At 34.4% G+C, this 15,239-nt stretch overlaps 1 protein-coding gene across 11 annotated transcripts in view; it reads right to left on the reverse strand.

Moving 5' to 3' along the window:
• The window catches only part of LOC143254092 (NAD kinase-like), a 109,373-nt gene that overhangs the window by 12,320 nt on the left and 81,814 nt on the right, over positions 1–15,239 (reverse strand). For 10 of the 11 annotated variants that reach the window (XM_076508855.1, XM_076508854.1, XM_076508859.1 and 7 more), the window contains one exon: positions 11,001–11,084. In XM_076508855.1, the coding sequence (XP_076364970.1) occupies positions 11,001–11,084 (84 nt within the window). Of the gene's footprint in view, positions 1–11,000; positions 11,085–11,433; positions 11,486–15,239 lie in introns of those variants that run through there. The other variant, XM_076508863.1, reaches the window with a different exon arrangement.

The raw sequence follows: 15,239 nt of genomic DNA on the forward strand, positions 1-15,239 counted from the left end.
ATGACAACAGCGATAACAAAAAAGAAAACATAGCATACAACCAAACACCCTCCCTTAGACTTCCAAAGAATGATACTTTCCGTGTTTCTTGTATCTGCATAACGTTTTTGTGCATTTTCAAACCCGGTAGCTGAAGTATAATAGGTTGCTTGTTATTAAGCACAAAGCTACACAAAGGGCAACTTGTACTGTGCCCATCTCGGGTATCAAAACTTGATTTGTAGTTTCATAAGCTCAGACACTTACCGTTGAGCCAGTGGGAGAATTTTATGAGAAAATATTTACTTAAGTTATTGAAAGACAAAAGGAAAACAGGTCTAAACTAGATGTACTTTTATAAGGGTTTTGTTTGTGATGTCAATAGGGGTATCAGTGATCTACCCACACCACGAGTACCGAAAACCAACTATTAGCAGTTTAAATTCGCAAACAATGCTATACTATTGGGAAGTGGGATTAACAGTAGAAGTTCATGACAAGACATTTCAGTAACAGCTGACATTCTCCAATAATGAACATTTGGAAGAAATGTTATTTCACTGGACACGAAAGCTTCTAAAGTAACACATACTAAAACAAAAATAACAGTGTATTCTCAAGACGGCTGGTTTGGGTATTAACTCTGTTAACCTGAAGATGACCTGTACTTTATTTTAATTAAAGTTTTAATACCCATACCAACCGTCTTGAGAAGACAGTTTTGCTTGGAGTGGGTTCCTCGTCATCACAAAAAAGAACAGTGACCTCACAATTCCTGAAAGTGACAATCAACCCTCTCTTAGTGTTATCAACACAAATCCTTTCAACCCACATCTCCTCGTGGAGGAAGGACTTTTCTTCGACGTATCAAGTTCTACCACAACAATAATCATTGTCAGTGAACCTAGACTTATTTCTGACCCACAAATGCCACCCGACTGACAACCGAACATAATCTGACTCATAATTCCTAACACAAACGTGACCATTGAGAAGTTTTCTGTTGGATGATAATGTTTTCATGTTTGTTTTTGTATTTGATACATTTTTTTTAACATGATAAATTAATTGAATCTTTTCACATAATCGTACGTCTTACAAAGAAACAGCATCATGTAATTTCTTGAACTATATTTTTAAAATATTTTTCAGCAAATACATATATTTGAAAACAACTATTACTAGTGTTTGTTGATGCAACGTTACAAAAAATGTTGGTCTATTGTTATTAATATTGTTGATGTGGCGTTACAAGCAACATTTGTCCACCTACGGCAATGATTTTATTACTGTTAAACACAAAGCTACAGATTGTAGTGTCTACGCTGTGCCCACCACGGGTATCGAAACCCGGTTTTTAAAGTTATAAACCTTCAGACGCACCACTGCGTTACTAGGGCCTAACATCTTTAACAGCTGAACGTTTTGAAATTATAGATATTCAATTTCCTTAATATCAGCGAACCTACGAAAATAATTGGCAAGAAAAACACTCAATGCGATGAACCAACATTAGAGTATAATTAAATGGTGTTAAGAAATTAAAATATTAATTATCAAAGTTTGTTTTAAACAAAGAAGGAAGAAAAAATCGGTATTTCTTATTGGTGGAAAATAAACACGATTATATAAAAAATTTATATATATTGTAAAACTTTAATATTAGGTCTATTACACTTTTAAGTAGTATATTATCCAGCCCCACACGAAAAACTAGATAATGTTGGATTTAAAAACATAGTAGGCCTAATGTCTTATAACAAGTATTATTTAATACAATACTCAACACTAAAGACATATCATAATACGCACAGCTACGATCAACAGTCCTCAGTTAACTATATGCAAAACCCTACATTTGCAGAATTCGTGAAATTTGGTAAGAAATAAACGTATAATTTTATATTTCCTTGAGAATGTTCTTTCTTGTTGTTATGGTGATGTTTATTTACATTCTACACGAACAGCGTGAAGTACACGTGGGGAAAACAGAATGAGAAAAGTTTCACACATTACTGACACTTTTAAGCCTCTGGTGGTTCTTTTGTCAAGTCATTGGCATTAGGCTTACCACGTTTCAACAAAGTACTAGTTGATTTCACAACTTGCGACATACTGATTGGCATGATTTTGTGAAATTCTAAGAATTTGTCAGTGAATGTAAAATAGGATGTACAAAGTCAACCACACTGTACCTGCGATATCTCGTACAGGCGTGGCCTTTCGCCATGTACCAGTGCTTGTCATACCACCTAGGATATGATACGTGCAGTAATGGTTAAACATTATTTAAAAAAAAATGTGACAGGGATCTAATTTTTGGAGAATAAAAGAAAATTTTATTAAGAACGTTTTTTGCCGAGTTCGTGAGGTTAATAAGGTTGTAACTATTAATTAAGCGGATTTGAGAAAAATGTCTGGAAGTTCAGAAGGCAGAGAAAAAGACCTAGACCGATGAAGACGTTGACGAAAATAAACAAACAAATGCCTCATAAACACGATTGGTTACCTGGTGGTGGGGATCTGAAAATCCAAGAAATCGGATATCCCTGAGAAAACCCACTGTTACAGAACAAGCATCGAATAGTTTATCCATATCGTCAAACCTCTCAGAACTGTTATGGTGTGAACCGGATCACGTTAGATAAGCATAGTTTTTGTGGAATTTAAACGAGTTGTTTACAAACCAGAATTAGAGGACGAATTAATAATATAATATTATTTATCTACTTCAACTAATATTATTTATTATTACCATTTACTTGCACTTTAAGTAACTGTATCCATCATTCAAAATGTCCGGATACCAGAAAAATTAATGTTTCAGGAAAAGCGAGTCGTGTCTGTCTGTCTGTCATGTTTCCGAAATCCTAGCCCTCTGGTGAGTTAGCTGTAAGTTAAGTCACCTATAATTTCAATGAGAATGAACCTCTCAGTTAAATCCGTACGCACAGAAAAAAACGGATTTATCTATTCTTTATCGAAACACAGCCTACGTAGAATTACAAAGATAAATGATCATTTCACGTTCGATTCTTCGGTTGGTATAGCGACATACCAACCTAAATAAACAAATACTACTGAAAACCACGCGACTATAATAATCCTATTGCCGAGAAAGCTGTTTATAATTATTATTTATTCAGCAGTTTTCTTTTAATATTCGCCTAAAAGCAGACATGAGCTATCAGCACTTTTAGTACTCGACATTTAACTGATAAACTAGAGGGAAAGCAAATAGTCCACAGCACCCACCGCCAACTCTTAGACTACTCCAGTCAAACAGTGGTGTTTGTCCGTCACTTTAGTAACGCTTCCTATATCCCAATGCGCGCAGCTCAATTTCATAGCAACGAGACACGAGCCATGGACCCATGGATCTGCGGGTTCGGTACCCTAACCACTCGCTGGGACTGGAACACTAAGTTTCATTAAATTTTTAAAACTTTTGTGTTTACGTTTTTGTTTTGTTTTTAATTAGACACTTTTAAACACAAGTTCGTTGAATTGTATCAATCTTCATCATAGGTTGTAAAATAAATGAAAATAATATGATAATTGGAAAAGGATCGATCTGAATGACTGATTTTGGACAATAAGCGTTCGTTACTGTCTTTCACGGTACCTTCTAATGAATGCCATCATGGAACAATACACGTTCAATAAACTCGTGCATCTTAAAAGTGTACGTAACAGGAGAAAGATACTGTGACATCATTTTAACCCTTATAGAACAGGATAACGATACTGATATCATTAAAACCATCGTAGAACAGGATGTTTAAGGAATTATTTACATATTGTTTGTATTAAATAGTGGCACGTATTGAAAGTCCACAGTTTCGCTTTTATGTTTATTGTTAACTAAGTTAAATGTAAAGAACTAAAAACAAAAGTTAAACAGGAAATAGCCTCTGTTTAAGACGCTGAGTGTGACCAGTTGTACACGTTACCAATTATACCTGCATTCTCTTGTGTTTTGTATGGATAAACATGTACAAGGTGCATTTTAAACTAAAGACACACTGAGTGTCTCACAATTACATGGGTGTGGCTTCACATATCACATAACAAATCAATACAATCTTTGAACTCTTCCACTGGTTTCGTGAGTTCAAAGGTCACTTCGAGGACGTAACTTTACAGATAATCTAAACGTACGTAACTTGAATTATATACGTATTTCTTCAATATCTATAAACAAAAGTATAATTTTTATACAAATTAAATACGTTAAAATATATTCAGAAATAAATTAGTTTAGGCTTACCAAATGTAGTTCTAATACATTCCTTGATCATCTTTAATTAATACTTTAATTTACTTAAAGTTTATCTATTATTATATAAAAACAACTTATTTCCATAACATTTTGAACTTATTACAAAATATATGTCTCTTATACTCTTTTCTTTTTATCTTTCTCACCCACAGTTCTAACTTCACACAATATCTGTTACTACTGCCGTCTATCTTTTCTTTCTTGAACTGATGCCAAACATTTATAGTAAATTTGTTTTTACTAAAATTAATATTTTTATGTTTTATACTTCACGCTCCAGTCGCCAAAGAAACATGAATATTTAAAATTTTCATTAAAATGTTTGTTGGTATAGTTGTTGTTTTTCATTACAATTTTTGTTGGTATGGTTGTTTGTTTTTCATTAAAATGTTTGTTGGTATAGTTGTTGTTTGTTTTTCATTAAAATGTTTGTTGGTATAGTTGTTGTTTGTTTTTCATTAAAATGTTTGTTGGTATAGTTGTTGTTTGTTTTTCATTAAAATGTTTGTTGGTATAGTTGTTTGTTTTTCATTAAAATGTTTGTTGGTATAGTTGTTGTTTGTTTTTCATTAAAATATTTGTTGGTACGGTTGTTTGTTTTTCATTACAATTTTTGTTGATATGGTTGTTTGTTTTTCATTACAATTTTTGTTGGTATGGTTGTTTGTTTTTCATTACAATTTTTGTTGGTATGGTTGTTTGTTTTTCATTAAAATGTTTGTTGGTATAGTTGTTGTTTGTTTTTCATTAAAATGTTTGTTGGTATAGTTGTTGTTTGTTTTTCATTAAAATGTTTGTTGGTATAGTTGTTTGTTTTTCATTAAAATGTTTGTTGGTATAGTTGTTGTTTGTTTTCATTAAAATATTTGTTGAATACGGTTGTTTGTTTTTCATTACAATTTTGTTGGTATGGTTGTTTGTTTTTCATTACAATTTTTGTTGGTATGGTTGTTTGTTTTTCATTACAATTTTTGTTGGTATGGTTGTTTGTTTTTCATTACAATTTTTGTTGGTATGGTTGTTTGTTTTTCATTACAATTTTTGTTGGTATGGTTGTTTGTTTTTCATTACAATTTTTGTTGGTATGGTTGTTTGTTTTTCATTACAATTTTTGTTGGTATGGTTGTTTGTTTTTCATTAAAATGTTTGTTGGTATAGTTGTTTGTTTGGATATTTAAGAAACTTGTGTAAATTCATCCTTAACCTAAAAGTACCTGTTTCACAACATAGAAATTACATCACATATAACCATAGTTTTCTCTCACATCTGAAAATAGCTTTAAGATAAAACTAATTTTTAGACTTATTCAATAATTTACGTATATATATTGTTTTTAAACAATAGTGTTTGGTTATTCACTGAAACTTAAAAACCTCCTAATATCATATTCGTGTTCTACTTTAACTTACTATGCTTAAAGAACCACTTGTCGAACTGGTTTTACATTATTACAATACTTACTACAAAGTATTTTTAAACCTAATGCGTCAATTCCATAACTTTAGACTTGTAACCTAGAACTTTCTCAGGAACGACAATGAAATAATTTCAAACAAGAATATTAACAACAAAATAAATGAAATAAAAACCCTACAACCCGAGCGATTTGGAAAGGTGGGCCTTTCTTCAGGTATCTCCGAAGAAATAGTTTAGCAGTGTGAGACTACAGGGAAGGCAGCTAGTCATCATCACCCACCGCCAACTCTTGGGCCACCTTTTTTCTTTTTTTTTACAAACGTATAGTGGGATTGGTCATAGCATTATAACGACCCCACGGTTGAAAGGGTAATCATATTTCGTGGGATAGGGATTCGAACCCTCAACACTCAGGTCATTAGTCGAGCGACCTAACCACCCGGCCATACCAGGTTCAATAAAATAAGAGTTTTAAATACAAGTTCGTGTTATTGAACATTTATTGTACAGTTACAATAAAATATTGTGACGATTGAAGAAGTTGTTGTTTGGCACCTGCGGAAACTGTGTGTGTGTTTTCGGATCGGTTTCTAACAAACCTGGACTTAAGACTTCTAAGACTTCTTTTATATATTCTTACAGTGAAATGTTATCGTGCCTTTTCCATTAAAAACCTTTTCATTTTTAACTTATGAATGTAATGACCACTACTGTTGATAAAAAAACGTATACACATTCCGAACAACAGGATAAACAACCGAGTTGCCTTCGTAGCACGTATCGCCACCTCGCGACAAACTTTATAACTTGTAAAATATGATTTTGGTATCAGGCAGTCATATGACAAATTCAAAGCGAAGAAATTATTACTGAACAAAGTTTTAGACTAATATACCGAATATGGCAGGTGACACTTTAAAACTTATTTTTAAAGCGCCATCTACCATAATCGGTAGTGCTATTCTGACAGCTTTAGAACCACGCTTCATCTATTCTTTTATAATGTGTTAAACTATTATTTCTGAACAACTTCACTCAGTAGTCATGCTTAGGTTACACGTATACACATTTTTGTATGTACACGTTACTTTAAAATCTTAGGAATTGGTCATTCACCGAAACAAATGACCATTTCTCGACTTGGTTAAATCAAAGGTATCAAAGGTCAAAATGAAATTTTACTTCGGTGTTTGTACAAACGATTTTGCTCAAACTGCGAAACGCAGTGATGACTAACTGCCTTCCCTATAGATTTTCACTGCTAAATTAGGGACTGCTAGCGCAGATAGCCCTCGTATAACTTTGCGCGAGATTCAAAACAAACAAACAAATCCACACGTTTAACCTGTCGCTTCTATCTTGAAACTTCGTCCAATAAACACGAACTACAGTGGCTCTGAATCAATTCATAGTTTGGCGAGAGACAAACAACGAAACTGTTTCATCTCTCCTAGTTGGTGTTTCATGATTTGTCTGAAACGTTTCACACAAAGACCAAAAGCAAGTCTTTTCTGGTTCAATCTTTATTTATTATTATTTTACGTTTCTTAACTTTCAGAAATATAATTTACACAAACAATGAAACATCTAATTCCGGTCTTTGGTAGCTTCGATATGCTGAAATCAAGAAATGTTTTTTTCTTTTCTTTATCGGCGAAAAACTTATTCTTGAGAGTGAAAGCGGCATATGCCTCACATCTGCGATAATGGATGCTATTTTTCATCTTTAAATATACTAGAATTTTATCTGAATTTTGGTTATAATATCTTCCCGAAGGAAGTCTTTCTGAACAGAGAATTTAAAACATGATTACATAAATTTAACGAGAGCAAACAAATGTTATCTGTTTTAAGTTTTATTAACTGGCAAAATACAACTAAATAAAACTACACTATGGTACGGCTACGTTGTAAATATTATGTGACTGGCATTTATAGAAACTTGTACAGTCTAGTTCGAACATTTCCGCTAGCTAGGCCTGTAAATATTCATATGATTAGTTAAAAATATATATAAAGATGATATAACACACACCCTTCCTACGTTCTAACGCAGCTCCATAAATTATCAGCGTTCGAATTTCCGTTTTGTAAATTCATTATGAAATCTCACAACGCGCAAGACTACACATTTTCAATACGCAAGGGGGGACTCGATGCTACAGTTTTTACCTCCAAAAAAGAGCAAGTGGGGTTATGTTTTTTTTTATAGCAAAGCCAAATCGGGCTATCTGCTTTGTCCACCGAAGGAAATTGAACCTCTGATTTTAATGTTGCAAATCCGTGAACTAACCGCTGGTCCCAGCGGGAAACAAACCAAGAAAGGCTCCACAAGCCTGACATAAAAATAACAAAACTACGTATTTTTCCAAACGGATCCACTGAGATTTTTCTGGATGTCCTGTTAGGCCAGTCCGCGCCCGCTAATGCATTGGTACAACTTCTAGGAACATATTTCACAGTTTCTAGTACATTTATACAAATAAACTTTTACATCACTCCATTAAAAAACAAAATATGGTTTCAGAATTTCCCGCAAGGCTCAACAAAGGTTATCTTCGCACAGTCGTCTCTACTTTCTCACGAGGAGTCTACAAGAAATGCAGCTAGTCAATATCACCATCCGATAGTTCTTGTCTTCTGTAATCGAACAGAGGGATTTGGCCCCAGTCTTAATCTACAGTCCCAAAACAGGGGGCGTTTTCGCAGCGACAGATTCATGATATTCTTGCGTGACGTAGATTGCACGAACGCATCTTAACATAAAAGTGAATATTATTGGTTGGATTACATCAGTTGTAAACATATCAAGGTATACATCAAACTTTCTTAGCCTCATTCAAAAAACACAAATCTAGCACATGGTGATCACTCCTACGAAAAGTGGGGCCTAGTGGGGCCCCACTTTTCATAGGAGTGTTAAAGAATCTTTCACTTAAGTTGGATTGATCAGAAAAACAAAATGTTATACATATTGTGGACCTGATGTTCCGTGGTTCGCGTTCCGTTACCACAAAAAGTGCATTATAAGAGTAACAGCCAAAAACCACTATCTGGTCTGAAAACAGCAGTTCTAGAGTTGGTGGTGGGTGGTGTTGACTAGCTGTCTCCCTTTAATCTATCACTTCAAATTTAGAGACGACTAATGTAAGTAGCTCTAATGAAACTTTTCGCGAAATTCAAACAAACTCAAGCTAAATATCTTAAGGTTATAGAACATCCAATATTTCTATAACTAAGTCACGTAATTTCACTTTTAAAATTACAATGTCACGTAATTTCACTTTTAAAATTACAATGAAAGTCACCTATCGAATTTTTAACATTAAAAAAAACAACAAAATTGACAAGTGAGTTTTTATAGAGGTCGACTTTCCTATTTACTTATTCGATAAACTTTGAAAAGTCATATTAAATTAACCCGGCTTAATAGATGGGTTAGTTTGGGAGAGGGGGGAGCTATATTATTTCCTGGTACAATCTCCACTAATTTGGTGGATGGACGTTTAAGGCATTGGAAGAATACAAGGGCTGTGTTCTTGATTACGTGTAATTAGTTAATCCTTCGATATGTCGAGTGTAAATATTCGCACAGTTCTTAACACACACTACGCCCCTACACTTACAGTGAATCTACATTAAAGTGAAAATAAAGAAACTAAACTTCACTTGACTAAGACATTTAAGTGGCAGATAAAGGACTGTACTCGTTATTTGAAAATTAAGCGGATAAACCAAGGTGGTACTTTACTTGTTTCAACAAACCAATGACTAAAATTTTCAAAATTCATTCCTTAAATTACATACAATTTCACTGACGGTCCCCTAAAATATGTATTAGCCACCGTTAGGCTTAATTAACCCAGCGGTTATTTCTCAGTAAGTTGCACCAAACTTGGTGGACAGGTCTTTCGGGATTGGTTAACTTCGAGCAGTTCTCGGAAACACTAACTTCGTCGATTGGGGTACAGACGCCAGTTGTAATTTTCGAAGAAACCACATCACTTTGTTGGATCAACCTTAGCACAATGGTAATATTTCTCAAATAAATCACACATTTTACAGAAATTTTAATGAGCCCTGGTGTCAAAATTATTAATAATAATATCATGTTTTAATCATACCATAATTCTAAGTTGTGACTCAAATACAATTAAATATAATTACAATTACCTTACTTAATCTAGTTAACATTATTTCGGTTGTTCGTGCAACTGATGATATAAATGAAGCCTAGATCTCGTGATGACGAGACACCCACTTGAAGTAAACATGTATCTCAAGACGGCTGGTATAGACATTAAAATTTTTATTAAAATAAAGTTAACCTGAAAATAACCTAAGAAGGTCAAAATGTTGTTCTCTACTTCATTTTAATAATACTTTTAATAACCATACCAGCCGTCTTGAGATACAGAGCCAAGACCTCGCAACACCACTGCCCTGATATTACACGAAAGATCTCGTCGGCATTGGTACTATTTGTTTTCATAAAGTAACTCGTACTTTAGTAACTAGATGTATATTTCATTTCAGATTTGTTCGCGTGTTTGTTTACAGTTAAGAACAAAGCTACATAATGGGATATCTGTGCTGTGTTCACCACGGGTACCGAAACTTGGTTTTTAATGTTACAAGCCCTTGTTGGGGCTTAACTAAGGAATGCTACAGATGAAGATAACTCAACATAAATTATACACAGTTGGAACTTCGACTAATAAGTTAAATTTATTTTTATTTTCTCTGTCAAGTATTAAAACTAATATGCACTTTGGTTCGATTCGTGTTTTAGTTTTAAAACTTTACAATCTAAAAACAAAAATAAGACAAGGATGAAAATCAAAAGGTTAAAAGGCCGATACGTTTCTCTTTGGAATAATGGTTTATTTAAACACAATAAAGTATACACGTGACTCATGGTTTGGGTCGGGCTATGACTTGACGGATCTGAGATTTGAGACGAGATGTCACTTCAACTCTCTTCCCCCTATCAGCTGTGATCACGTTACTGATGACAGCCAAGCTGATGTTTTGGTAGTGGCAGTGTCTCCCTCTGGTTAATGGTTTCCAAGTTAGGGATGCTATAGGGGAATCTTATGGTTTGGTTCACGTGTTTATTAGGGGCCATTCAGATTTAACATTTGTATTTAAACTTATTATATAAGTGTCACCGACTTTTTTTTAATCTGAAGGATAACTTCCAGGATGGTTAAATTATTAGCCAGAAGATCGGTTACTCTAAAGAAACTTTATTCTTACTACGAATTAACTCACAAAATGTACGACAATGTATGACGCACGAAACAACAGAGATGTACTTACATGACCATGGCCGAATTTTTCATTATTCGTCCACAAGGTCCGAACTGGTAGTTTGGACTTGGAGCATTGAGAGAACGGGTACGCCTTCATAAATAAAAGAACAGTGTCATAAATTAAAATGTCAAATACTACTAATAACAATAACACGCAAAGTATAAATAATATGTATGAATTTGTACTGCTGTCTTTATAAATACGAGTAAGAGAAAAGATTGTAAAATAAAAATGTCGGAATATATATTTTTCAGTTGCCACACACGCGTACAATTAAAAATTAAGAGTACTTTTAAGGCTATATTGTAATATTGTATACGAAACTACTGTGAAGCAGAGTTGGTTCCAGTTAAGTGTAACAGCGACATCTAAAATTTCACAAAATATTATATAAATGTTTTATCACCGTAAAAAACACAAAACACCACTTTCGACATACTTGAAAGAAAAATAACGGATATATTATTTAATTTTCTAATCACAAACGTTTTACCACAGAAGAATGGACAGTAAATTGAACTATTTATACAAAACCCGACCCACACATCACATTACTTAACGTCCGGATCTATACGTGTGTTTCGTGCACTCAGTTAATTTCAAAACTTGATAGACTGGTTTGGAACGAAGAAATAACACATGAAATTTGGAAAATATACCAACAGATCTTGTTATTGTAATAGCAAGGTTTGAAAATGCGCAGTTGCATAGGGTATTTCCTAAGTACTAGAGAAGAATAAAACATGTCAAAGTAACTTTTTTCTTTTAGCCTTATCAACAAAAAAAGGTGGACATTTCTGTCTTCGTAAGTTAAGATATATACATGTAAATCAGTATACACATGCAGGGTTCGTTTAGCGTTCAGTTCTTTCCTTCACACATTTTTGAAAATCAGATGCGCCCGACTCGGATTTCTCAGGTTTCTTGATTATTTTTTTTATGATACGCAGTTTTAACTTTTTTCGTAATTCATTTTTGTTACTTACCGAAATCCCTGTTTCTGTCAAGTTTATTAGGTGCAATACGTCTACTGACACGTGTGTTCTATAAAGCTGTGTCTTACGCAATTATCAGGGAAGCGTACTTCCCTATATTAGGAAAAGGTTAAAGAAAAGTGTGGCTATTAAATAGCATTCGGTCATTTTACATATTACATTTCTGTACAGTTATTACTCGTACAAAAAACTGATCAAATACGATAAGCACTGGAGAAATCTAGAGAAGGACAGACGTTTGACATCTAGATTATATACAACAGTAAACTTAGTAATAATACAGAGGGTTAAATGCGAAGATATAGAGTGATGACGAGAAAACTCACTTGCAAAGAAAAATATATGTAAAAACGGTTCGTTTGGGTTGAGAAAATATTTATGTAGAGGAGCGAACAACGTTTCGACCTTCTTCGCTCCTTTATATAAAAATTTTCCCCACCCAAACGAGCCGTCTTTACATATATATTTAAATCCGAAGAGTTCTCTGGCTTTATACAGGTGCGATTCTTCTACGCATGTCACATCGAATAAACACATAGGATAAAAAGCACGTCCAGTTAATCACATTCTGGCACTAAAATTCAATTAAAAGAAAGCGTGTGCTACGCTTCTACTAGTCTCACATAAATATAAGAACAGATATCCATCTATTCGAACATTCTTAAGAAAAAGATTTCTAGTAGAAACCTGATTATTTATAGGGAGCTAAAACATCTGTAACACAGTACGTTAAACGCATAAGGTGAACAAACTGTGTTAATAGTAAGTTTAAGCAGCCAAACAAATACACCCTTTGGTGAAATATTTACACATAGGAATGTTATACCTCTTTTTACACCGTTCACGTTTCACAAATTGTCATTCATCTCACGCCTGAAACGTTAAAGTACTTATAGAAGATTAAAAAATATATAGTGTTTCTTAGGCCTAACTTCTCAGGTCCTCAATGTTACGGAAGTATAGGACATTTGTAATTCAAAACACACAAAAAGGGTTTCTTAACTTAATAAATTATATATACATCAAACCGCCGAGGAAAACAAAAACACATCGCTGTCATGTGAGTAAATGTGAATATTGTAAACAAAGGACGTGTTTTTGGTCATCTATTAATCAAACTAATAGTTACATATAAATGCAATTATACGCAAGAAAAAGGTGTAGGGATAAACATATATCACATTTACAGACAAATACATTTCAATATAACTAATGCGGAGTAAACAAAGACGGTTTTAAAACCATAATGGACTGCAGTTTCCTGTGAAAAGAAACAGAGACATCGTTCCGGCTTCTATGCGGAGACCTCCAATAGTAGCAGGTTTTAGCATAGAAGCTGAAACATAAGAATACAGATGATAATGAATGAAACTTGGCTCGCCGTGATGTATTATGGGTTCTTCCAATCCGATATGCCTTACAGATAAATTATAAGTAACAGGTGAGAAATAAACTTTAATACTCTTCTGTACACAGAAAATATCACGTGAAGGGTTTATTATGTAGGTATCCTTCTTCTTGTTTAACGGTTCATTGTGAAAGTAGATTTCTCGTCTGTTTGAAGTTAAGCACAAAACAACACAATGGGCTTGGTTATCTGTGCTCTGCCCACCACGGACATCGAAACCTGGATGTCAGCGATGTAAATCTGTAGACATACCGCTGTGCCACTGGGGAGGGGGGGAGCGATTTCTTCTGCTCATGTATTTCTGTTTGTACTAGATATGTATCTCTGAACATGAATGAGATATTTTACGAAACGTTCTGGTACATACACCAACAATACAAGAAAAATAATACAGCATGAAACAGACAGACACTAGGGAGAAAGAAAGCGAAGGGGATAAAAATACACACAGGTATTTAAATAAGTAATAAATAAATATCTCAAATTGTTGAAGTTTACTTTCGTGTGCGGAAGTCTTTGTACCGCACACTCAGTGACCTACATTCGATTTTTGTTACAATATAAGGAATGAACAAAACAGGGTAAAGAACCGAGTATTTTTAGTAAAAAGTATATGATATACATAAAACGTCATTAAAATATTCTTCTAGGACTTCTTACCAATAAAGTTGTGTTATATTACATGAACTACTTTTTCTATAACGTAATGATATCAGAAAGTGCAGGAACACCACCATATAAACTTTCAACACAGAAGATCCACTGCGTTAGCCGTCCCTAATTTTGAACTGATAAACTCGAGGAAAGCCTGCTAGCTATTCGACACCACATATGGAAACTTTTTAGGCTACAATAATCGAATAGGGGGATTTGACCGTCACTCTTACAACACACCTAATCCTTCAAAGCGAGTGGATTAAGCGATCTTGCGACCATGAATCCTTGGATTTATAATACGACACTCTAAGCATTACGCCACACTAGGTCCAACCACAAGAACTAAACACTGATAAGCTTTCAAGCTTCTGCGTCAATATAAGAAACGAAACAGCGTACAGCTTTGAAATGAAAATATTTTGACAAGAAAAATACATGTTGTTCATATTTGTTTCCACCTGAATATTATACATTTGTGCTCGGTCTTGATCGGCACAATAATGTGTATTTATGAAAAATAAATGTTATGAGAACACAATATATTTGTTTTTGAATTCGCGCAAAACTGAACGAAGGCTATCTGCGCTAGCCATTCCTAATTTAGCAGCGTGAGACTAGAGAGAAGGTAACTGGCCATCACCGCCCACTGCCAACTCTTGGACTTCTCTTTCACAAAGAAATAGTGGGATTGACCGACACATTATAACGTCCTCGTAACTGAAAGGGCGAGTGTGTTTGGTGTGACAGGTATTCGAACTCGCGATCATCGTTGTTTGTTTTAAATTTCGCGGAAAGCTACTCGAGTGCTATCTGCGCTTGCCGTCCCCAATTTAACAGTATGAGACTAGAAGAAAGGCAGCTAATCATCACCGCCCACCGCCAACTCTTGGACTACTATTTCACAAAGAAATAGTGGGATTGACCGTAACATTATAACGACCCCACGGCTGAAATGGCGAGCATGCTTGGTGTGACAGGGATTCGAACCCGCGACCCTCGGATTACGAGTCGAGCGCCTTAACCAGCTGGCCATGCCGGGCCCCATTAGAAACAGATGCCCAAGATATATGAAACTAAATCCGAATTTTGATTTCTTTACCAAGCCACACGAGATATATATTTAGTCGCTCTGTATCGTCTTAAACAATAAACACAACACTGTTCCCTCAAACTCTCCAACCGCAA

This window comes from Tachypleus tridentatus, chromosome 6, assembly GCF_004210375.1.
Source record: "Tachypleus tridentatus isolate NWPU-2018 chromosome 6, ASM421037v1, whole genome shotgun sequence".
Taxonomy (NCBI): Eukaryota; Metazoa; Arthropoda; class Merostomata; order Xiphosura; family Limulidae; genus Tachypleus; species Tachypleus tridentatus.